We start from the raw sequence: 25,000 nt of genomic DNA, 5'->3' as shown, positions 1-25,000 counted from the left end.
TGTGACCCATTTATATTGTATGGCTGTGGGCGGGAGTTGTGATTAGATGAAGTTGTTGAGGAAACGTGACAGCTCTATAAAGCAAGCCCATGAGGATTCATGCTCGACTGTGTCTAGAAGGAAGATGCTGCTATATATTATAATCTACACATCCTAACCACAGTCACTGAACCTACCACCCCCCAGGCTGGACCGCATTCATCTGTAGCTGCTTCTCTCACCAGAATTATTCGTCTTACTTTTCTTTAGCTTTAACATATATATAACATATATATATATATCACAGCTGTAACTGTTGCTAACTTTAGTTTCATTTTGGAGGTAAGAGACCTCACATCAGCCGTCTAGGGTTTCTTGTCCCTTACACTGTATGTACATATACTTGTATCTTTCATTCTGTTGTTGTTTTGCTGTGTGTGTGTGTGTGTGTGTGTGTGTGCGCGTGTGTGCGTGTGTGTGTGTGTGTGTGTGTGTGTGTGTGTGTGTGTGTGTGTGTGTGTGTGTAAATAAATACATACATAAATAAATATCTAAGTGTGAGGCTGGGGGAATTCAAATGGTGGCTAGCCGCCGCACGTCGTCTTTGCTCATTGGAGGGTCAAATTGAATTGAAGTGATTCACACCATCACATACGAGCTGGCGTATGTTTATCTACATCGTAAGCTGCTTGAATGTGCACATCTCTCAGCTCATTACGTCTGTCGATAACACATTTCATGCCTGGATTCTCTACCAAAATACTGGCAGCTGGAACAAGATAGCATCTCCCATGCAGTCGGTGTTGCATGATGCTATGTCCATCGAAGACGAAACTAGCTTTTCCCCCATTCGCTGAACACAAACGGCTTGGGGCTTCTTCCTTTTTGAATGTAAGAGCAGGATTGGGCCTTCTTTGTGGCTTCACGCATCACCACCTCACTGTAAATACACACTCCCTTCCACCACATACACAATGAAGCCGCGAGGGAGGAACCAATGACCATGTGACTCAGTCCTGTATTAGAACAATAGGCTCAAACCATGACTGCTGGAGAGCTTTTCACCCCCTGTTTTATCAGGTAAAAGCACTCCAAATTTCACAAGCAAGCAACTAGGCCTGTGCGATATGGTTGAATTGAATTGTTCAATTGTAAATAAAATCAATTATATAATCATCCCTCTGACATCTCATTGGGTAAATATAAAATAAAAATAAGTTATCATAAGTGCATGACTAATATGCATCGTAAATATTGGAATCACAAATTAATAGTGACGCTGCGGTTCCATAGTTGTTGGACTGATGAAGCTGGTCAAAGATGTTATATAAGTTCTCGGCGCGTGCGTGTGAGTGAGTGAGTGAGTGTGTGTGTGTGTGTGTGTGTGTGTGTGTGTGTGTGTGTGTGTGTGAGTGAGTGTGTCTGTGTGTGTGTGTGTGTGTGTGTGTGTGTGTGTGTGTGTGTGTGTGTGTGTGTGTGTGTGTGTGTTCATGTGCGTAAACTGTGTGAGTCATCCCTCAGTGGAAAAGACAAATGGAACAAGCACTCGCCTTCCAGCAGGGGGTCAGGGGGAAAACCCTCCCACAAGACCACACTCATATAGCAACATACAGTACAGTACAACAAGACAACAACCGGTGAATCCCACACTGCACTCGAATAAGCTATTCAGATACATGTTGTTCATTGTTAATGATGATAAGCACTTTCGATGAAATACAGTGAGTCTGTGTGGCAATGATAAAGATGTTTGGAAATTGATTGCGCCTTGTCAAGCCGTCAAGTCGTCATTGAATGCAGCCCACTCATGTTGTGAGAATGTCTACATTAATCAGCAGAGCTATAATTCCTTCTATACCTCTGAAGTCTGAGCTGTTCATTCAAACGTGCGTGATGATGAGGTGAATCAGGGTCAAAGTGCTAATGATATCAGTATCACAGCTGTTGGCTGAAAACCTCGTACCTCCAGTTTTGGGGATTTTCATGTTTTAACTTTAAATTGAAAGATCACATGGTAGAATAATATGATATCAAGTTATATACAGTCTATGATATCAAGCAAAGAATAAGGCAATTTTTCTTAGTTCTTGAAAAGTTGACATTGTGGAGATGTCACCCAACAGCAGTGATACGATCTTATTGACACATTTTGTTGTTGAGTATCTCACTAATTGATTGGAAAGCCAATAGAAATCTGTGAAACGATTTGTCAAGTCGCCCCATCCAATCCACTTACTGTAAACTGGGATGCAGAAACAACAGTGCGGGGGGGCGGGGGGGGGCAGGGGGGTTTGGATGGTGGACTCAACAGAAGATCATCTCCACCTGCCTGTTTGTATGTATATGTGTCATCGAGGTGGGACATAAGAGAGGAGCTTAAATGATGAACTCTGGGGATCCAATTCTTTAATCATTTAGAGTGCCGATATCTTCCTGCATGTCATTGGCTTGACCTGATGGTCATGATTTATAAGGAGACACTGTGAATGGAAGGACAGGGAGGAGAGGTGACAGTGACTTTGCTCATAACAGTCTATGACACACGCATGGGACGGGACGGGATGGGATAGGATGGCTGACTGTCCAGGAAATTACATTTTGTCACACTGAAAGGTGACATATGGGTTAGTGAAGAAATGAAGGTTTGACCCCACCTGCTTGTGTGACAGGGTAACTCACAATATCCCTAATATGCTACATGTTTGCTGTCAGGGTAGGGAATTGATTGATTGACAGCAGGTGCAAAACAATTATTAAATCAACAAGCATGAGATACTTCATTATGGAACGTTACAATTGCAAACCCTATATCTTAGTTATTTAGGCCTACTAAGCCTATTGCACAGACGTGTAATTTTTTCTTGTCATTCCAAATTTAATCACATTGTTGCTCTGATTAAGTAGAAGTACAGTTATTTGTGTAAAAAAGACTGGTAAAGCAGAAGTACTGATTCAACTTAATTACCGTACTCACGTAAAAGGAAAAAAGTACAGGCTCTGAAATGTACTCAAGTATAAAGAAAAAGGTTTTCTGTGCAAGGCGAATAGAAACTCACGTCATATTAATATAATTCAAATACTATTCAACTTAAAAGGTCCCTTCAAAACATTTTAAGATGCATAAAGACTATACTTTAATCTTCTAGTCTTAATCACTATGACCCATTAGCTCAGAGAGTTGGATTGCTGTCATGAGGTGACTAACGTTAAAAAGTTACATAGTACATCAAACAAAATGTTGATGCAATATGGCATCGTCGCCTGTTCGTGGCGACTAGTTCCTAGTTCCTAGTTCCTAGTCGTTGTCGTTCCTACACGGGGAATGATAAAAATGTGGCACACGCATCCGGTTTACATGTTCCGGTTCCGCCTGCTCAAAACAGTGCATCTTATGATAAGAATGCAAAGTGTCTCTGTCTGTGTGTGAGAGAGCAGAAATTGTCTTCGGCCACAGCTATGCCACTTCATGTGCGATCGGGCTGAATCAGGGTGTTAAGAGCACCCCTGCGGGTGACCTCATGGTGCCGTATTTTTGAATGAGGTAAACATTAGGGCCGACTAAACGGGCAGAAATTGCTAATTAGTGGCCAAAACGGCTCAGCACAGGTTTAGCACCATGGAGAGCTCCAGAGTGGAGTTTGAATCAGCCAGTGAAGTGGACTATGAAAAGCCTCTGGGGAGAGAGGAGAGGCTGCATGCCAACTCTGAGCAAGGCCTGACTAAATTGCCAGCTATGGGTATTCCATGAGTAGTTAATAAGAGGAGAGACAGAGTGGATAGTGGAGTCCCACAGAGGCTGGATTTCTTTTTCTTTTTCAACAGAATTCATAACCTTGTTTCAAAGACCCATGAGGCATGTTTTTAAAAACAGCTAAAAACGGCAGAGAATGGGACGTTTAAAATCCTTGTTCACAACTCATGCTAATGTGAGAAGAGAATTACACTGATGCAATAGAATAGGGGGTTTCTCCCATTTTCAGGAGCACTTAATAAAGTTTCAGATGCATTCTTGCTCCTTAATCACTGTTATTAATTTCTTGTAGAAATTAATTAATACAGTAAAGTCTGCCCCCCTCCTTTAATCCTCTTCATGCACCTCCCATTCCTATGATTGGTTATAATGAGCATCTCTCTCTCTCTCTCTCTCTCTCTCTCTGCCAATCCCTCTTTTGCAACCAATCTTCACTCTCTCCTCTTCTTTCCCTATTTCCTGCTGTGTAATGTCACATGGCTTTGATGGCAGGCGTAGTTATGGAAGCCCTCTGTGGCTACACATCAAGTTCTCTCAAAACCCTATATAGTTGTCCAGGAGTTAACTGCTTCCCAATGTGATGAACATCACGATCACAGCACCTACAGTACAGTACAAACTGATACATACCGTAGCCCCTTACATGACCTTATCTCGCCACACTTCCAGATGAAATCACCTTGGAGGACAGCATGATCATTCACTTTAATTAACTCCATAAGGAAAAAATGCATCTGCATAAAGATTTAATTAGATCTTTTGTTTCTTACATAGACCGATTATAATCCTAATCTAATACAATCTTAATTGCATTGGGTCAGGGTTGTGCTTTGGCATCATGAAGCCATGGAAATGCCAGGTTGTCTTCCTCCTCCCTTATAACTCATCCTGTCAGCAGAGATGGAGAAAACATAATCCTCATCTTAGTGGACAGTTCCTTCGAGAGAAAAGTCACCATTTAATTCAGTACAGTACTGAACTGAACCGAAGTCAGTGGTGAGTGAGTGGTTTTCTCTCGAGTTGTGTGCTATATGGACAAACTTGACCTGTGTGTCACCTGTCATGAGGGTTAGATGATGACAGAAATGTCATTTTTGGGTGAACCGTTCCTTTAAGACAACTTCGTTGAGGAGATCCGAGGGGATCGTCCACAGTGCGCCTGCTCCTCGCCATCACAGTCAAACAAAGGCGGGCTAAAAGCCTTCTCACTTAAAGAGCATGGAGCAGGGTAATTCCTTTGCTAAATGTATACTTAACCTTGTCCCTATGTATATTTGAAAAGTTAATGCATCATTAAAAAAAAAAAAAAAAAGTTTGAAAAAAAATATGGAGAAAAACACCTTCCTTTTTCAGAAGGAAATAATAGACTTTTAATCTGACAAGAAAAAGCCTGCTACGTCACAGTGGGGAGTGGCTTCCGCGTGCGTGTCTCCCTCTCCCCTCCCACTGTGCTTGTCTGCGCTGTGACAAGCTCTATCTCTCTCTCTCTCTCTCTCTCTCTCTCTCTCTCTCTCTCTCTCTCTCTCTCTCTCTCTCTCTCTCTCTCTCGCTGTGTGTGTGTGTGTGTGTGTGTGTGTGTGTGTGTGTGTGTGTGTGTGTGTGTGTGTGTGTGTGTGTGTCTACGCTGTGTGATACGCTCCCCAGCAAACATCGTCTTGACCGCGACATCACCAGACGATAGAATTGTGGTTTGGCATCTACCATCTAAGTCTGACGTTCTCTCCACATTCCTCCAAAGTAACGTTTAGACTGTCACTTCAAAACAAAAAATATTGACCTCATATTGCTTTGAAAACACCACATGTAGGTGTCTTTTGTGTTTTTGTTGAATAAAATGACATTTGATTGACAATTTACCTGTTGTGTGATCAGATACTCACAGTGTGACATGCACTCCACCTGCAATGACGACTTTTATTGAACGCCCTTTTCTTTTTTTAATATGAAAACACGTTTATGTCATATAAGTGCAAGTGTCTGTTGCTATGGGCTTGTATTTATCACAAACTTCCTGAATCCTATTGTCCCATTTCTCTTGCCGTAATAAACGCAGTGTTGTGGGTTTTGGATGTGCTATGCTGTCTGCTAAAGTCACATTGGTTACATTATCGTAAATTATATAAATATACCTGTCTCATCGCTGGTTGAAATCATGAAACAGAATTAGCGAGGCAGCTAGCCTATCAATGCAACTTCCAATAAAGACCGTCAAAATGACAAGTGCTCAATGTTAAGTATCTCTATATATGACCAAATCCGTTGTATTTGTAACTAACTCCGTGGCCTAATGGATAAGATGCAGGACTGCGAAGCGGGCGCCGCAGGATCGAATCCCCCAAGAGGTGCGATCTTGATCTTTTGTCTTTCCGTTGAATCTGGACACGTTGTGGGGAAGTAGAGGAATTACGTCGCTAAGATTTCCATTCACAATATATAATTAGACCCTGACTAGATGTAGTGGTTTGACGTGCAGCAGACGGTCGTTATACGTGAAAATGTTTGCTGGGTCTCTTCACTCGAGGGAGGGGGAGGCTGCGGCTCCTTCCTCCCCGCACAGCACCGCTGCTCTGCTCTGCTCTGCTCTGCTCTGCTCTGCTCTGCTCTGCTCTGCTCTGCTCTGCTCCGGGCTGTCTGCAGCCTGGGGTCCGCTCTGCTGTGAAAAGAGAAAGAAGGAGGAGGAGAAACCGCCACCTCCACAGCCAGCCACCTCACACACCCCAACTGTGCCCGGCTCGCATGCCTCTCGGTCGGCTGGCCGGACAATATGCACCCCGCTGCAGCAGCAGCTTCGGGAGGTTTTCTCACTGTGTTCGGGACTTCGGCTCTCGGCCAGATGGCTGGACACATACGTCACTTTTGCGCGCGCGCGCGCGTGTGTGTGTGTGTGTGTGTGTGTGTGTGTGTGTGTGTGTGTGTGTGTGTGTGTGTGTGTGTGCGTGCGTGCGTGTGTGTGTATCGAATTACAGTCCGCACCTCGGCCCGCCTCCGCTCGCTTGTGTGTGTGTCGAATTACAGTCCGCACCTCGGCCCGCCTCCGCTGCTTTCAAGCTCCTTCACAACTCTCTCTCCGTGGTCCGTTGTGGGCTGTTCCTGCTCTCTTTCACTGTCAAAATTAGCCTGAGGCCCATCACATGCATGTGCATAAACATTTGCTACCTCCTCTTCCTCCTGAAAACCGGCGTTAGCATCCATAGTGTGTGACTGACAGCCCTGACCTAAGTGATGACAGACAGAGGGACAGACGGGCATGCCTGGCGACTCCCTACTCTGACGTCAGAGTTTTGGGGTCCAAGATGTCAAAATAAAAGTTCAAAAAATAAAACGACCCCAGAAGTCACTGTAGTGTATATGTAAGTGTCTTAATGTGAAAATCAAGTTCCTCCATAATTCACCTACACATTGACTGATTGGGGTCTCTAACCTGCCCCATGCTCTTTAAACGTGACAAATTCCTGCCCATGTGCAGTGTGTCAGTAACAATAACGATGCAGCCGGAGTCACAGCGCGTCCGGCTCATTCAATCAAGCGGATAAACTGGGAAGCTCCTATTAAGTGCTTCCTGCCTCAGGATTCACTGTGCGACAGTCTCAGTTCAACTGAAATGATGTCTCCCTCTCTCTCTCCCTCTCTCTCTCTCTCTCTCTCTCTCCCTCTCCCTCTCCCTCTCTCTCTCTCTCTCTCTCTCTCTCTCTCTCTCCCTCTCCCTCTCCCTCTCCCTCTCCCTCTCCCTCTCCCTCTCTCTCTCGATTGAGTTTTATTGACTTTCTCATTTTCTCAGCACTAGGCTTAGACTAGTGACCATGGCACTCAAGTCAGTAAGATCAGTGACACCCTCGTGTTGGGAAAAAATAAATTCAATACTCACTCAGGGTCATAAACGACTCAGAGCTGCAGAGTTTAAAATGAGACGTGTCAATATGCAAATGTGGCAAGTGCAAATATGATCCTAGCAGACGACCAGTGAGAGAGAAACGCTATAAGACATATCGGTTTGGAAATCCATAATGCATGCGGGTCACCCAAAGGTCATTCTTGTTGCTGTTTGAGAAAGAGCTAGCCGGGCTGTAGGTGATTGTGACAGGGGAAGACGACGGGTCTCTGTCACCGATCTAACTGTCAATGCTCTGTGACTGTCACACACACACACACACACACGCACATGCACAGGCACACGCACGCACACGCACACACACACACACACACACACACACACACACACACACACACACACACACACACACACACACACACAAATATTCCAGAACTCGCATACTCGCATGCATAAATCATACCACACAGATGCCTGTGTTTAAAGCCAGATTCATACATCTCTATTTAATTTATGTTTATTTTACAGAGATTTTATGGATTCTGCTTGATCAAAAATCCCGCCTACTTCTAGTCATTATGCTCAGTCTCAGCGGCTCTCTAGCCAATGCGTCCATGTTTTGTGTAACCGAGATCATCCTCTTTACAATGTATGTATGTATAAGTCAGTGTCCATCTTAGGAACTCTAACTCTGTGGCAGCAGGAACAGATAAGGCTGGGGTTAGATCCCCCTGCCTGCAGTACTTATATAAGACTAACAAATGCATTACATTTGTAAAATCCAAATCTGTTCCTCTGGGCCTGTGGACTTTAGTGGATGACGGGCAGAGGCAGCATAGAGGTTTCTTAAGCAGCTAGTTGGTGTGGCGTGCGAGCGTGATGCATGGCTGTCACTGTAAGCTGCCACAGAGGGAGAGGGCCAATTCAATTTGGCCTATTAATGGACCGTGTCACTGAGCGTCAGCCTCAGGATGTGACAAGTCTTATATCTGTGTGTGTGTGTGTGTGTGTGTGTGTGTGTGTGTGTGTGTGTGTGTGTGTGTGTGTGTGTGTGTGTGTGTGTGTGTTGTCCTGAGTGTATAAAAACCCATGTTGACTTCAGCAGTATCCTTTAGCTCACTGCCTGCAGAAATGGAGGACTCAAACACATCGAAATAAAAACAGATAGATACGCATGCACACATGCACGCACGCACACACACACACAAACATGCATGCGCGCACACACACATGCACACACACACACACACACACACACACACACAAACACGTATGCGCACACACACATGCACGCACACACACATGCACACACACACACACACACACACACACACACACACACACACACACACAGGAATCTAGGTAAAAGCCATTGCTTATTGAGTTCCCTTAATAAATCTATATTGATCACAAAGGAGAGATAAAGAGAAGCAGACGACTTGTTTTTTAAGCTTTGAGAGACAATTAAGATGTGGATTGTGCAAAAGGGCTAAAAGGGTTACTGTAGATTTAAAGCATTGAGGCATTCGATTTGGGGGGGAGGGATCTATTCTTTTTCAAATTTTGATTGTCCGATAAATGGTAAAATATTCTAGATGATATGTTTTAAGATATGAAATCCATTGCAGGTAAGCATCAGTTTGTTCAGGTCACAAAGTGAACAGCTACTGAAGCCTCTGTTTGATGTGCCATGGCCCAGGGGATCAGCGCTGATCACTGGAGGCCCCTGGGGGCCACATCTCACTGAGTACACTTACATAATGGCTAATGCCCTCTGTCCATGTGCAGTGTCCGTGGGCAGATGGTGTGTTCCCCAGCAGTCAAGGGCGGATGGACGGATGAAGGGAGGGAGAGAGAGAGAGAGAGAGAGAGACGGAGGGAGGGAGAGAGGGAGTTGTAGAGGGACAAGGGACCTGTCACCTCAACGTGAAAGAGGGGACAGAGGAGCACTAAGCCGCTGCCTCATCACCTTTAATGTACTGTACTTGGAGCACACACACACACACACACACACACACACACACACACACACACACATGCGCGCGCACACACACACACACACACACACACACACACACACACACAAAGGTGAATAATACAGGCTATTGCTTCATAAATGTAAAAAAAAATAAAAGCCTGGTGGGGGTCGTTGATCGATCGCTGATTGGGTGCACCTGGGCCCAGTGTACTCATTGGGCTTAGGAAGAACTTCAGACCATTCAGTTGTTCTGTTCATTTTGTTTAATGTAGTTTGTGTTGTCTAGTTATTTTACCTTAGTTTTATTTAATCAATTATTATTATAACTTTTGTGTGATATTCACTGGATTTAATGTGAATTAGAGAAACATTTTTGAGGTGACAATCATAGACTGTATAAATATGGACATCATGACAGCCCCTCAAAAGTGAAGCCAAAACATCTTGATTGCCCCCTTGTGGCTGGCTGCAGTATAGATCTTAAATCCCACCCCCTCCATTTTAGCGGATGGGACATGAGCCAAACTAAAAAATAAATCAATCTAAGTACACATCAGATACATTTTTCTCAAAGATGGTTTTGATCGTTTAATTTATGTACTTCTTATCATGCTGTATGTTCAAGTGCAAATTTTTCTGATGTTTGTTTTTAAAATGTCATTGGATGATATAAAAATGGCTGATTGACAGCTGTGACAGCCACTCTCAAACCTTCGTCAGATGGCGGCACGGCTAAGGGGGCTCAGCCTGACTCTGACTGTGCAGACTCTGGTTGCCAATAACATCACACAAGCAAGATGGCAGCTCGCTGAAACGAAATATTTTGGCATCATTTTTGCATAGCCTACTGGTAGGCATGGATGTGTCATCCCTATTTATATACAGTCAATGGTGGCAACCAGATAGGAAAGTTGAAGTGCTATTTCCATCACTGATTCCCAATGTATTTGCACATGTGCATTTGTTCCTAAACAGGAGAGGGATGCTCCATTTCTCCATTGTATTTCTCATTAGCATCCGCCTGTCTTCTCATGCTGTCTGTGCTTGTCTCTATTCATATCTTCTGCACCTGGATCTGCTAAACATCCCACCAGCTAAACAAGACACGGATAAAGCATAAACGTGTGCTTTGTGTAACTTGTGGACACACAGTCTTTGTTTACAGGGGTCTTGGAAGGCAGACAGGAGACCGGTGCCGGAGCTATTATGACATTTCTGTCTCAGCGGCGATCGGGACGCTAACTGTTTACTCTGCGTTATGTCAATAAAATCGCATGCTGTCGCTAGCGTTTAGACTATCTTAAACAAAGAATCTCTTTTGTCAGCGAGGACGGGTTCCAACCCACAGCTCCGTCTGCAGACTGTTATCTGATGGCAGAAGCTACAGCACAGCTTAGGTCATTGCTTAGTGATGAGCAAACAGACATGCACGTGTACCCGAGTGAATCAGAGGCCTCGTGAGTCTCAGGCATAGTACAGTACAGATGCATAGTACACCAATACTAGTATTTGATCTAAGATTACTTCATTCAACAGCCAATCAGAAACAACTCTCCAACAACAGACAGGTAGGTCTGTGGGTTTGTCTGTATGGTCAGTGCAGGTGTCTGTGTTCTGGTAGACCAGGGGTTAAAACCTGCTGTGCACGGGAGCTCTCCTTTGCAGTATAGTTTATTGAAGAACATTTATTTTAACATGTGACAGCCAGCGGTGGAAAAAGCCCTGAGAAAACCCGTCTGGCCTGGTGGCACAGAGAGCTGGCTTGCTGCCTGGTAGTATTGAGGCCTCAGTCATGTTTGAGGTCGTGGGTTTTTTGAGCCTCGCACGTCCTAATATCGCTGTGTTGTTGTTGTTCCCGGACCATAATTTTTTCCTAATATGGGCAGGGATGACCACGCCCTGAACTCACTTGATTGGTCGCCGCAACTGCTTCTTCTTGAAAACGTAGCACATGGCACAAGTTAGTCCTGAAGCCTTTCTGTAAGAAAGCCACAGCCTGAACTCATTTGATTGGTCACTGCAACTGCTTCTTCCTGAAAACGAGCAGCAAATCAATTTTTTTTGTTAAGATTAGGGTTAAGGTGTGAAAAGAGTGCATTGCAGGGTGTCAATGGTCTTGTGGCTTAATGGCTAAAGTGCTTGCCTTCCAATTGGCGGACTGGGGTTTGATTCCTGGTCAAACCAAATGCATTTTTATTAAACATTAGGTTTAGGCAAGTACAACAATTTGGTTTGGGTTATACTAGTAAAACATTATGGTCCTGGAACTATACCATCACTGTGATATCAGGACGTCCTTCAAGCCTCAGTCAGTTTTAAATGGCGATGAAGTCTGACCTGGTGGCGCAGACAGGTGGCAACCAGCCCTGTAGTATTGAGGCCTCGGTCACTTTTGAGGTCGTGGGTTCGATCCTAGAAACTAACTGTACTTCTACTTAAGTAAAAAGAATGTGTGTACTTTTCCCATCTGTTTATCGATACCGTGTAAAATTTGTTCAAATACATGTTGACAGATTACATGTGGTTAGAAACTTGCAATCACAGTTATCATGCCTGCTGCTCTAAAAGAAACTTCTGGAATTGCTGAACTAGAAAGTTTACCACAAAGGGACTCAAAGCCTCAGTCTTCTGATCCAAAATCAGACACCTTGTCCATTAGGCCAGGTGGTTTGACTACTGGAACAGGGTAACTAGAAAAGGGTTTTTGTTAAGTGTCTAAGAGCCCTTAGCCTCAGTCAAACCAGCCACAGCTGAACAATCACACCCAGGTGGTGCTAATTAAGTGTCTTAAAGTGGTAATCCACAACAGCTGCGCTGCAGTGTTGGATGAGGTAATCTCATCATGAATGGAATTCATGAGGGAAAGAAGTCTTCCTCAGGAAACCTGGGTTACATCGTAACCATCCGTTCATCTCTATGCAATGTAAATCCCATAGAGATAGGCACAGTGCTTATCTCTATGCAATATAAATCCCATAGAGATAAACACAGTGTTATTCTATAAAGTCTGGACCGCTGACTTAAAGATGGATGCAGTCATATTATTTAAAAACAATCTTTGAGCAACAGTTGTACCAAAACGTTGTGACTTTGTGTTGTTATTATTGTGGAAGAATCTTACAAATTGGACCTTGATGGTACTGTATGCAAACACATGGAAAAATGCCCATGGATTCTGTTACCATTCGCCTACATGAAACAATGTAAGATAAATCAAGGTCTAAATGATTGCAGTAGCATTGAATTTAGAAACTGAGAATCATGCAGTCTTGTTGAAATTGTTTTTTGAGAGTCATGGCTTTAAATGACTCTTTCCTCTGGCTGTCGACATTCAAAACTGACTGAGGATCGAACCCACGACCTCAAACATGACTGAGGCCTCAATAATACTAGGCAGGAAGCCAACTCTCGGTCCCACCAGGCCAGACTTTTGAAGGTAGATTTTCTCAGGGCTTTAAATCACTCTTTCCTCTGCTCTGGCTGTCGCCATTCAAAACTGACAGAGGCTCGAACCCACGACTTCAAAATTGACTCAGCTTTCACACATTACTGTATGTGCACCTTTTTTGTGGGGGAAAAACATACACAAATTATGAATCAAAGAATAGTCTTTATGCGTCTTAAAATATGTTTTGAAGGGATCTTTTAAGTTTAATAGTATTTGAATTATATGAGTTTCTATTCACCTTGCACAGAAAATACTTTTTACTTTTATACTTGAGCACATTTCAGAGCCTGTACTTTTTAACTTTTACTTGAGTAATTTAGTTGAATCAGTACTTTTACTAGAATCTTTTTTACACAATTAACTACTTAAGTAAAGAAAGTGTGTACTTTCCCCATCTCTGCTGTAATATGTCTCCTCCATCGGGAATAGAACCAATAATCCACCTGTCAGGTAGCGACACAAACACAGTGACTCTTCCTGGCGAGCTATGAACTGTTTTGAGTTTTCCTACTGAATTCTACACACTGTGTTGACACTGACAACAACACAGCATAAAGAGTGGGATAGGTTGGAATTGAACGAGTGAACAGCTGTTTATCTGACTGAGCTAGAGTCAGAGACTGACTAGACTCCTACATCAGCTTATTTCTATCAGGGTTCAAACTACTGCTGATGATACAAAAAAGAGCATCACAGGTGGTGCCTGAGGCAGCGATTGAACAAACTACCTTTGAACATCACACAACATGCACATGTTTATCTGAGTGAGCTACAGCCCACTTCACTCTTACAATGCTTTCATATTGTAGCTTTAAACCTGAAGTAGGTCTGACAAGAAGGAGATAAGAGAGGAATATGAGTATGTGATTTGAAAAAGAAAGTTGCGCTTCACAATTAGGAAGTTCTTTACCGGACAAGTTTAACTTGTGCTTTTTTGTCTTCCATCCATAATTTATAAAATATATTTTCAGCCATTGTATACTTTATTGACAGATGTATGTTGTTTTACAGCTGAAATTGGGTGAAAGAACTGAAATTGGGTGAGAGGCATAGAGAGAGTGATAAAGAGAGAGAGAGGTTTTAGTGAATAGCCCACTGTAAAAAGTTAAACCAGACAGGTCGAACTTTTCATAGTGCACTATGAAATTATTAAAATTATAATAATTATAATAATTATTAAAATTTCCGTTTAAACGTTGGGAAAATGTGTCGCCACCGGCATCCCTAATGTGTGTGTGTGTGTGCGTGTCTGCGTGCGTGCGTGCGGGCGTGCGTGTGTGCGTGCGTGCGTGCGTACGTGCGTGTGTGTGTGTGTATGAGCCCTCCAGGCTTCCCTTCTCTCCCAGCACTATCCACTGTTTTCTCTATTTGATTGTTTGTTTTCTTTTGTTTTCTTTTTTTATGTGCTAAATAAATACAAATACAAAAACCAACAGCTCGCTACCAGTCGGGCCTCACGAGGACTCTGAATCACTCTGTTACACACGCACGCCCGGAGCTGGACCAGATGTGGGTTAGCAGGGCCTCGCCACTTGGTTCATCATGTCACTGTTTCACATCATGGAAGAAGTGGAGCATGGCACCGAGGGCAGGAAGTGATTGCTGTACATGTCGTGGTCGTGCCACTGACACTCAGCTGATAGGAGCTACAGTGCAGCACAAAAACCCACTGATTATCTTTCGAGATGGTTAACGCAGTAGTCTATGTGATGATTTGACATGAAGACATATAGCCAGACAAGAGGTGGTAGGTGTGTAGGGCGATGTTAGTCTTTCAGCAGATTACATCAGATGAAGAATGACAATAAAGAAGCTTTGTAGCACTAAGAGCAGAGTTCACACAGGAAGGCACAAAGATGAGGATCAAATAAATAGAGCTAAAAAAAATAGCAACTATGATCAAAATAAAAAGACACAAGTTTGTAAAATGACATTAGATTAAACAAAATACATAGGAAACAACACAGGATGAAAAGTGGGCAAGATCAAAAATAATGCTGGTTTTAAAAGATGATGCTGAATTAGTACAACCAGAGCAATCTATAGTAAGAGAGTGGCATCAGCGGAGGACCAAAATGCAGATCCAGGAAGGGGGCTCGCGCTACATTTGAATGCATAAAATAAAGCTGATAATATACAAATTGATTATTTAAACGTCTGACCCTTTCAAAGTAGATCGCAATTGGTCCATTCTGCTGCAACTCGACAGCGCTCCTTAATCCAGAACCTTACTTTTCAAAAGTTCCTTTTGCAATGTAAAAAAACTGATCCATTGGAGTGAATGGAGATGTCGCGACTCTTCTATATACATGGCTCTGAGTACGCCTTCCTTGGGCAGGGCTCCACAGTATACTTATCACTGTGTTTGTTTATTTGTGTGCACGAGCGAGTGCGTGCACCATACACAGTCATCTGGGGAATACAATATACTCATTGACTGTACGGTGTAGCCCAGATCCATTGATAATGCAGCCATGCTCATGAATTTGACATGCTAGCTTCATTATACAATTCATTACATTTTAAACAGCACAGCCTCGTCCATAGGAGAGATACTCGTGGTATACAACATCCTCATCCGCTTGCTGCTATGCTAATAAACAAGATGATTATCTCTCCAAGATGATGCACAACCAAGCCACGAGCGCCAAGGAACAACACAAACAGAAAAAGCCTTGAGTTGAAGCCAGAACAGTATAGACAGATATAGAAAGAGAAGAAGACAGTATAGACTTATATAGAAAGAGAAGAAGACAGTATAGACTTATATAGAAAGAGAAGAAGACAGTATAGACAGATATAGAAAGAGAAGAAGACAATATAGACTTATATAGAAAGAGAAGAAGACAGTATAGACTTATATAGAAAGAGAAGAAGACAGTATAGACTTATATAGAAAGAGAAGAAGACACTATAGACTTATATAGAAAGAGAAGACAGTATAGACAGATATACAAAGAGAAGAAGACAGTATAGACTTATATAGAAAGAGAAGAAGACAGTATAGACAGATATAGAAAGAGAAGAAGACAGTATAGACTTATATAGAAAGAAAAGAAGACAGTATAGACTTATATAGAAAGAGAAGAAGACAGTATAGACTTATATAGAAAGAAAAGAAGACAGTATAGACTTATATAGAAAGAGAAGAAGACAGTATAGACAGATATAGAAAGAGAAGAAGACAGTATAGACAGATATAGAAAGAGAAGAAGACAGTATAGACTTATATAGAAAGAAAAGAAGACAGTATAGACTTATATAGAAAGAGAAGAAGACAGTATAGACTTATATAGAAAGAGAAGAAGACAGTATAGACTTATATAGAAAGAAAAGAAGACAGTATAGACTTATATAGAAAGAGAAGAAGACAGTGATAGAAAGAGAGGCAGAAACCCAATACTCCTTTGTTCTCAACATTAACCAGATGCTTCAATTAGACAACAAAGCTTGACCAATTACTCTGGTGCGCGTGTGTGTGTGTGTGTGTGTGTGTGTGTGTGTGTGTGTGTGTGTGTGTATGTGTGTGTGTGTGTATGCACAGTGTGTGTGTGTGTGTGTGTGTGTGTGTGTGTGTGTGTGTGTGTGTGTGTGTGTGTGTGTGTGTGTGTGTGCACACGTGCGTGTGTGTGCACGTGTGTGTGTGTGTGTGTGTGTGTGTGTGTGTGTGCGTGTGCGTGCGTGCGTGCGTGTGTGTGTGTGTGTGTGTATGAGAGAGATAGCTTAAGACACCTCCACATCACCAGGATCTAAGGAAGCTAACAAGACGCAGCAGAGCACCAGGGGCATGGTGCCCTTAAGCAGGAGTGTTCCCCCTCCCAGAGCTTTGATCTGCTGTACGGAGCCCACAGCCAGCCCAGGCCCAGGCCCAGAGAGCTGCAATCATGAATATCGAACTAATGGAGCAGATGGTGTTCCTATCAAAGAGTGTGCGAATCAAACGTCCATAATAATATGTGATAACCTTATCAACACCATTGTCGACGACAAGTACATAGATTAAATACACGTACATACAGAGTCTCCCTATGGCATCTGACCATATGCTGTGCATAGTGCAGCTGCCTGGGAAGGTAACTCTCTTTATGCCTATAAAAATGATTAATTCTTGCCATTTTACAGTGTATTGACAGTGGAAAAGATCAATTACTATGCAAAAGTTGATGCAGGCAACAGCATATAGGTTGAGGCCACGTCTCGTCATAGAGAGTCCGCATCTCTGGGAACGCCCACAAAATATTAAACGGCTGGCGCGCGAGTGGGGTAAAACCGCCCATATATCTCATGGGCTGACTCACCAAAAGACGGTGCTGCGGCTCTAAACTACATGTTTGGGGGTTCTAGAGCAGAACACAAGACGTCTGCTCAGATGTGCTTTTACTGCGGTGGTTAAATCCCCGATCGTGTCTGCCTGGGCTGGGCTATCAGCTAAATTCTAACTTTGCTGAATGGATAGAACGGGGGAATTTAGCCCACCCTGACCCCGCCCCCAGGCTAACCCAGCATCTATTGTGGGCGTTCCTAGAGCCTGTATGGGCGTTCCCAGACATGCGACTGTCTCTATCAGGCGAGGTAAAATACAAAATCAACGTTCCGATTTTGTTTCACCAATGATCAAAAAGGACATTGTTTGATTGTGAATGTGTACTTGCCCCTTTGTGCTTTTCCTTTTTATACCGTTTACCTAGATGTTTTGTCTGCCCCGTGACATCAGCGTGTGCTAGTTTGATTTGCTGTCTCAGTCTTAAACATGTCAGACCTTTCTCTAGTGATAGCAGCTGCAGTGATAGAGGGCGTGAATAGTGCGTCTGTGTGGCAGTCTTGGGTACGACATGAAGAAATAGCCCCAGCCTTACCTTCTCTTGGTACTGCCGTCTGGAGGAGTCCAGAGACTGGATGAGGGCAGTGGCGTGGCCGATGAACATGGCATAGCAGGTGGCTCCCACGATCATACTGAGCATGGTCAGCCAGATGTCCGACATGCTCTCTGGGGCTTGGCGCCCGTAGCCAATGCACAACATGTGGCTCATGGCCTTAAAGAGGGCAAAGGAGTACAGCTCACTCCAGGAGTCGTTCTGTAACGAGAGGTGGAGGGAGACAGAGAGAGAGAGAGAGACAGAGTGGGGGGGAGAAAGAGAAAAAAGAAGTTACAAACAAAATACATACATACAAAATATACAGAAGAGAAGCACATACAGTTGGGAAATATGGGATAAAATGGAGACAGAGATAGAGGGCCAAAGTGAAACGTCACTCCCTGCTTTCTCCCTGTACCATGCGCTGCAAAAAATATGAATGGCGGTGGACAGAGAATAAGGCAGTGGCGGCCGGCCACTAGAGGGCGCCAGGGCGCCGCCCCCACCTACTTTATCCACATGAAGAAGAGGGAAATAAAACGTTATAGGCTATATATATATATTTTTTATGAGCAAGGTGAATATTAGATAGTGAGTATATAATCTGCAATAAATATGTAGATTCATAATTATCTACATGTGTACTGTTTTTGGGTCAATATTTTCTTTCACCGAATTGCCACGGACGCCGTCCAAGGACTTCCGGCTACTTCCGGTTTCCACCAGTGCAGATCATTAGAGTATCAGGATCTGTGTAGTTGCAAATGCGCTGTTCACTCTCAAAAACAAAGAGATTTGGAAGGGCTCTGCAGTGCGCACGTATCTAGCGACCGGGTGGAGGTGGGGTCAGGTAGAGTGAGTGTCGTGACGTAGGCTAGGCTACGTAGATGGGTAGCGACCATAGGGTAGCGACGCAGTATATATAAACACTAGTAGCAGTCCCACGCCGACGGCTTTGCAGCACGCGCGCGAAGCAAAGAAGTTTGTTTTCAACTACCATAAAACACAAAAGACGTTTTGCAAGAATGGAGAAAGAAAAGTCTGTGAAGTCACTCAAAACGACGCCGTTTGAGAGACGGACTTTACAGGAGAAGCATCGAGTGAAAGAGCTTGGACCAGATCACCCTGAGCTCGCCATTAAACAACAGGCTACAGACAGAGGAAGAAAATACACTCGGGTCTTTTTCAGATGTTTCTAGTAGCTAGTAAGGTCCGTTACTACTTGCTTGATTTAGGGCTGGAGTGGACGATAATTCAATAGCCTATTATTGTTGTCTTTCAGTGGAATCATCGATTAAGTTATTTTAATAGTGACATTTTTGCTGTCTAAATTGATGATGACAAGCAAATGTTACTTAAAAACTGATCAAATGAGGTATGGCAGGAATATTATTTGAAAATATAAGGTTTGTTTGACATCACCATTCAGTTCAATGAGATGAACACTAATTTTGCATACGTGAAACATAGATATTGATATTGAGAAGAATCCTTATGATTATCATATTGATTTCAACCCCATCGTCCACACCTATATATAGCCCTCCCTGGACAGCAATGCACCAGCCGCTACTGGAATAAGGTTACTTTTTTGATCCCGTTTGAATTGTGCCACGGGGTGCCAACGCAAATTTTGTCAATTTAAAACGTAACTTTGCATGGCAAGAAAGTCGCAGTTTGTCGGCACACTGTTGCACTAAAAGTTATAAATCAGAAAGACCTACATGCACTGTCGCCTAAGTGTCGTCACTTTCTCTACCGGCAAAGCTGAAGACCGGCGACATGCCACAAGCTTCCACAAGCTATGTAGTTTTTATACGAAACTAACCTCTACGTTTCAGTTTGACAACAAACTGAGACTTTCTTGACACGCAAAGTTATGTTTTAAATTGACAAAATTAGCATTGGCACCCTGTGGCACAATTCAAACGGTATCAAAAAACGAACCTTATTCTCCGTCCACCGCCATTCACATTTTTCGCAGCGCTGGTACAGGGAGAAAGCAGGAAGTAATGTTTCACTTTGGCTCTCTATTTGACCAGGTAAGATTTCTTTGACAAAATAAGTCATCTGAAAGAGCTCTGTTTCAGCTCACCTATGATAGCCCCACACTTTCATTTTCGCTTTCATGCTACAATGGTTTTGACCTGATGACCTGAGCCTATCTTCTCCCTCTGGTAGATTGTTAAGGTGTATTGTAGTGGGGGGTGGGGGGGTGGGGAGTATAAGAGTGTGAGAGAGAAGTGGGTGTAAGAGCGAGAGAGAGAACAAAGACATGAGTGAGACATTCCCGGTGGAGTGCCTGATGTCTCCATGCCATGGTGATTGCCGCAAGTTTGGTGGAGAGCGTAATCATCATCACCTCGCTGCCCGGCCTCGTCTGGGCAGAGCAGGAGGAGAGGAGAGAGAGCGAGTGTTAATGAGCAGCGTCTGCATCTGCCTGCTCCAGTCTGCCTTTGATTGGTGCACACAGCCTCAGTCAGTCTCATTCTCCCACGCTCGATTCATTAGAAAACTCTCCATACACTGCCCAACCTCTCATCCTGCCCTCAGACAGCTGCGCTTCACACTCTGTCCGGAGTGTGTGTGTGTGTGTGTGTGCGTGTGTGTGCGTGCGTGTGTGCGTGCGTGCGTGCGCGCGTGCGTGCGTGCGCGTGTCTGTGTCTGTGTGTGTGTGTGTGTCTCTTCAAACTCCCTCTGTCCTTCTCTGGGCCAAGTGGTCACTGATTGGCTGCGTCTGGTTGGATTCTCATCTGCTTTGTATTTTCTGCCCGCTCCTATTTGCATTTCATTTGAGATTCAAATTCACAACGTTTCAGGAAAGGTGAAAGAGGACGTAAGATGCAAGAAACTGCTGTATTTTTTTTATTATTAAATTTTTTTTCATATGGCACAGCGGAAAGAGATGCGAGAAAATTAGGGGACAAAGAGGTGATTTCTTTCAGATTTGCACAGCGGCGGGAGGGAAGATGAGATGTCGGGCGCTTGGCCCCGAGCAGCAGGGTAAACGGGAACACAGCCATCAGAAATTCACAAAGCCCTGGGCCTGGTACCAAGTTTCATGTGTTCTGGGATAAACATTGAACAAAAATGACTCCTGTACCTCTCTCACTCCCTCTCTCTCCCCATGTATGTATCTATCCCTCCATCCTTCCATTTTGTCACTGGGGTTGATGCTTTTACAGCTCCACCCACATACTGTGTCTGCCATGGCCACATACCGTATACAATGAGGAAGGGTGTGTAAGGCTGTCTGTCTGTGATCTATGGGACAACTCCCCAGTGCCCATGACAAAACATCCACTAACTGTCACATGCACTTCTGCCATCCATCCAGCAGTATATTTCACCATACCGTGCTGTCCTCATCCAGCAGTATATTTCACCATACCGTGCTGTCCTCATCCAGCAGTATATTTCACCATACCGTGCTGTCCTCATCCAGCAGTATAATTCACTATACCGTGCTGTCCTCATCCAGCAGTATATTTCACCATACCGTGCTGTCCTCATCCAGCAGTATATTTCACTATACCGTGCTGTCCTCATCCAGCAGTATATTTCACCATACCGTGCTGTCCTCATCCAGCAGTATATTTCACTATACCGTGCTGTCCTCATCCAGCAGTATATTTCACTATACCGTGCTGTCCTCATCCAGCAGTATATTTCACTATACCGTGCTGTCCTCATCCAGCAGTATATTTCACTATACCGTGCTGTCCTCATCCAGCAGTATATTTCACTATACCGTGCTGTCCTCATCCAGCAGTATATTTCACTATACCATGCTGTCCTCATCCAGCAGTATATTTCACCATACCGTGCTGTCCTCATCCAGCAGTATATTTCACTATACCGTGCTGTCCTCATCCAGCAGTATATTTCACTATACCGTGCTGTCCTCATCCAGCAGTATATTTCACTATACCGTGCTGTCCTCATCCAGCAGTATATTTCACTATACCATGCTGTCCTCATCCAGCAGTATATTTCACCATACCGTGCTGTCCTCATCCAGCAGTATATTTCACCATACCGTGCTGTCCTCATCCAGCAGTATATTTCACCATACCGTGCTGTCCTCATCCAGCAGTATATTTCACTATACCATGCTGTCCTCATCCAGCAGTATATTTCACCATACCGTGCTGTCCTCATCCAGCAGTATATTTCACTATACCGTGTTGTCCTCATCCAGCAGTATATTTCACTATACCGTGCTGTCCTCATCCAGCAGTATATTTCACTATACCGTGCTGTCCTCATCCAGCAGTATATTTCACTATACCGTGCTGTCCTTAGTACTTCATAACATCTTGGCACCCACACACAGGATGTGACAGGACAGTATAACTCATCCATGAAGATGCATTGCTGTGAGCGAGTGTGTGTGTGTGTGTGTGTGTGTGTGTGTGTGTGTGTGTGTGTGTGTGTGTGTCTGTCTGTCTGTGCGTGTGTGTGTGCATGTGTGTGTGCCCATGGGTATGAAAAGGCATACTATGATCAGAGGAGTGGAAATGGGTAGGATATCCCCACAGCAATAATGTGTTTATGTCAACGTCAGATGTCGTGCTGTGCAGGGTCCTGGTTCTGATGCCGTGCTGTGCATGGGGGTCCACATGCTGTGCTGGGGGGTCCTGGTTCTGGCCTGATTCACACTATAGGAAATACGACCACAACGCTGGAAAAATGGATATTCCAGGCTCAAGCGTTGAAACAAATGGATAGCACCGTTTATAATATCACCATATTACACAATATTATGTATTGTTTATACATACACTGTAGTTTAAATCACAATGGATATATCGATGTAAGTGCAACTTAAACTTGTAAACAGGCAAATCCTTATAGCCGGAGAATGTTGTGTGGTCCTGTCACCAGTCAGCATGTACTGTATTTATGTTTGAGACAATAGCTGATTATCAGCCAGGAGAATACGGAGTAGAGCTGTCTCTGAAGACTACACTTTTCATTTAGGAGGCTACTCTGTTGAATATAGTCATTCAACCCAGCCTTTGTTTGCTGTTGTTCACCACAAGAGAGAGTGGAAAAGAGGCAAATGTAATTAGTTCTTGCATCCATTTTATTTGTCATCATTCCTCACCGAGGAGCATGGATGATGGCTAATTGTATATAATCCATTTAGGGAGGAACACTCAGGGAGTACGGGCTGTCTATGATGTATGATGGTATAATTATACCTAGATTAGTGTGTGTGTGTGTGTGTGTGTGTGTGTGTGTGTGTGTGTGTGTGTGTGTGTGTGTGTGTGTGTGTGTGTGTGTGTGTGTACGTGCATGCAAACATACACTGGGTTTGCATCACCCTTTCCCCTGAATATGCGGAAGTCGAGCTGTAATTCCTCGAATGGCCACTTGAGGCAGGACTCAGAAGTCCCGTTGTTCCTGTTAAAATGTCCCACTTTGTAACACGGTTTTGGTCTATATAGCTAATTTAACCTTTTCATAACAACTCTGGGGGGGGGGTGGTCATATCTTATATAACTCACCCGTTTGGAGTAAAATAGATGATAGAAAATGGGGTGGTGATTGACAGATCGCCTGTCCAGTGATCGCGCAGCTTGCCGATCACGGACCAATAGCAGGCGGAGCTGCTGCTCTGGGAAACTCCCATCTCATGTGAGGTGCGGAAGCACTCAACCCATTCCCTCCCACTCTGCTGACGAAAAATCAAGATGACGGCTAACGTTTGAACTCCGCCAGGGAGAAGAAATTGAATGGGATAGCTACATCCATATTATTTATGTCTATGGTTTGCATGCTGTTTAAGTCTGACTATGGACTTAATCGTGTGTGTGTGTGTGTGTGTGTGTGTGTGTGTGTGTGTGTGTGTGTGTGTGTGTGTGTGTGTGTACGTGTGTACGTGTATGCACGTGTGCATCGCAACTCCACTAAATGAGTAAATATGCGCTTCACATGGCCCTTAGCCTCTTGTTCAGCGATATTTGCCGTCCCTCTTTTACAGTGTAACACTAACACAGAGATCTTGGTTTGCTTTGAAGGGGAACGTTGCCATTTAGATGACACTGACATTTAGAATGTGAATATGTAATCTGCCCCAAAAGACCTTGTTAGCAATGTTAGCATTCCTTATTTAGAGCCAGGAGGCTCATGATAATATTCATTATTTACAACGGTTAGCACAGGATGTAAGCTCGTGAGGTGGGTATAGCTACTGTAGCACTCAGTGCTATTTAATGAGGAATGCTCCAAGCAGTGTAGGAATTTAGCCAGGGGCAAGGGCAATAATGTCCCAAGAAATCTCAGAATGCCCCTAAAAACCATGATCCAGGGGCAAAGATTGCTCCCAAGATTTCAATAATTTTCTTTTTATTCATTTAATTTCCATTTCCATCTCTAACACACACTCAGCACCTGCAAGCTGGTTGCCAGAAGAAGACAAAAAAAAGAACACACTCAGACAAACAGCGCTGTTGTTCCCACTACGCTTTAGCAATGTTATGCAGTAATTACTTTTTTAAGTTACCCCCAAAATATTTTTTTTAATTTCCTATACTGGCTCCAAGCCATTTTTCCAGTAATTGGCATACAAGTAAGCATTGCTTTACCCAACTGAGCTACCCAGGAGGGATGCTGAGAATGAAGTGTAACTTCCGGCAACTGAAGTGTCAAAATCTAATTGGAATGCCTGCACAGACTAATAAGCAAAATGCCAGATCATCCTGGTTTGCTAAGGCACATGATCTTTTGTTGGATGTGGGGTCTTGTGGGCAAACATAGGGCATATGGTACTGTAAGGGGTTTGCTGCCTTTTTGGCCATAAGAAGTAGTTGTAGACACACACACATGCACACGCGTGCATACAACACACACACGCACGCACGCACGCACGCGCGCACACACACACACACACACACACACACACACACAGATTAACACATACCATCTGACACACATTGTCCATTATCTTCATGCACCTGACAGGCCTGTCTGCTTCTGTCATTGAATAAATGGAGGATATCCTTATTAGTTTTCAACGTGTGTACAGCAATTCCTTTCTGCCTTCTGTCTCACAGAAGGTTGATGCCCTGAGAGAATATTCACATCAGGCAGATTGAGCCAGAGAGAGAAACAAGCTGAGAGGAAGGTTTTAGTCTAATAAATCCATTGATCT

At 43.7% G+C, this 25,000-nt stretch overlaps 1 protein-coding gene across 1 annotated transcript in view; it reads right to left on the bottom strand.

Moving 5' to 3' along the window:
* The window catches only part of hcn2b (hyperpolarization activated cyclic nucleotide-gated potassium channel 2b), a gene marked incomplete at both ends in the record, with an annotated part of 61,544 nt that overhangs the window by 18,643 nt on the left and 17,901 nt on the right, over positions 1–25,000 (bottom strand). Inside the window, one exon of the mRNA XM_083647487.1 lies at positions 17,842–18,060. Coding sequence (XP_083503613.1) covers positions 17,842–18,060 — 219 coding nt within the window. The remainder of the gene's footprint in view (positions 1–17,841; positions 18,061–25,000) is intronic.

The sequence above is a fragment of the Poromitra crassiceps genome (genome assembly GCF_964638095.1).
Source record: "Poromitra crassiceps genome assembly, chromosome: 12".
In the NCBI taxonomy this organism is placed as follows: domain Eukaryota; kingdom Metazoa; phylum Chordata; class Actinopteri; order Beryciformes; family Melamphaidae; genus Poromitra; species Poromitra crassiceps.
Note: the sequence above shows the minus strand (reverse complement) of the source record. Positions and strands in the feature narration are given on the sequence as shown.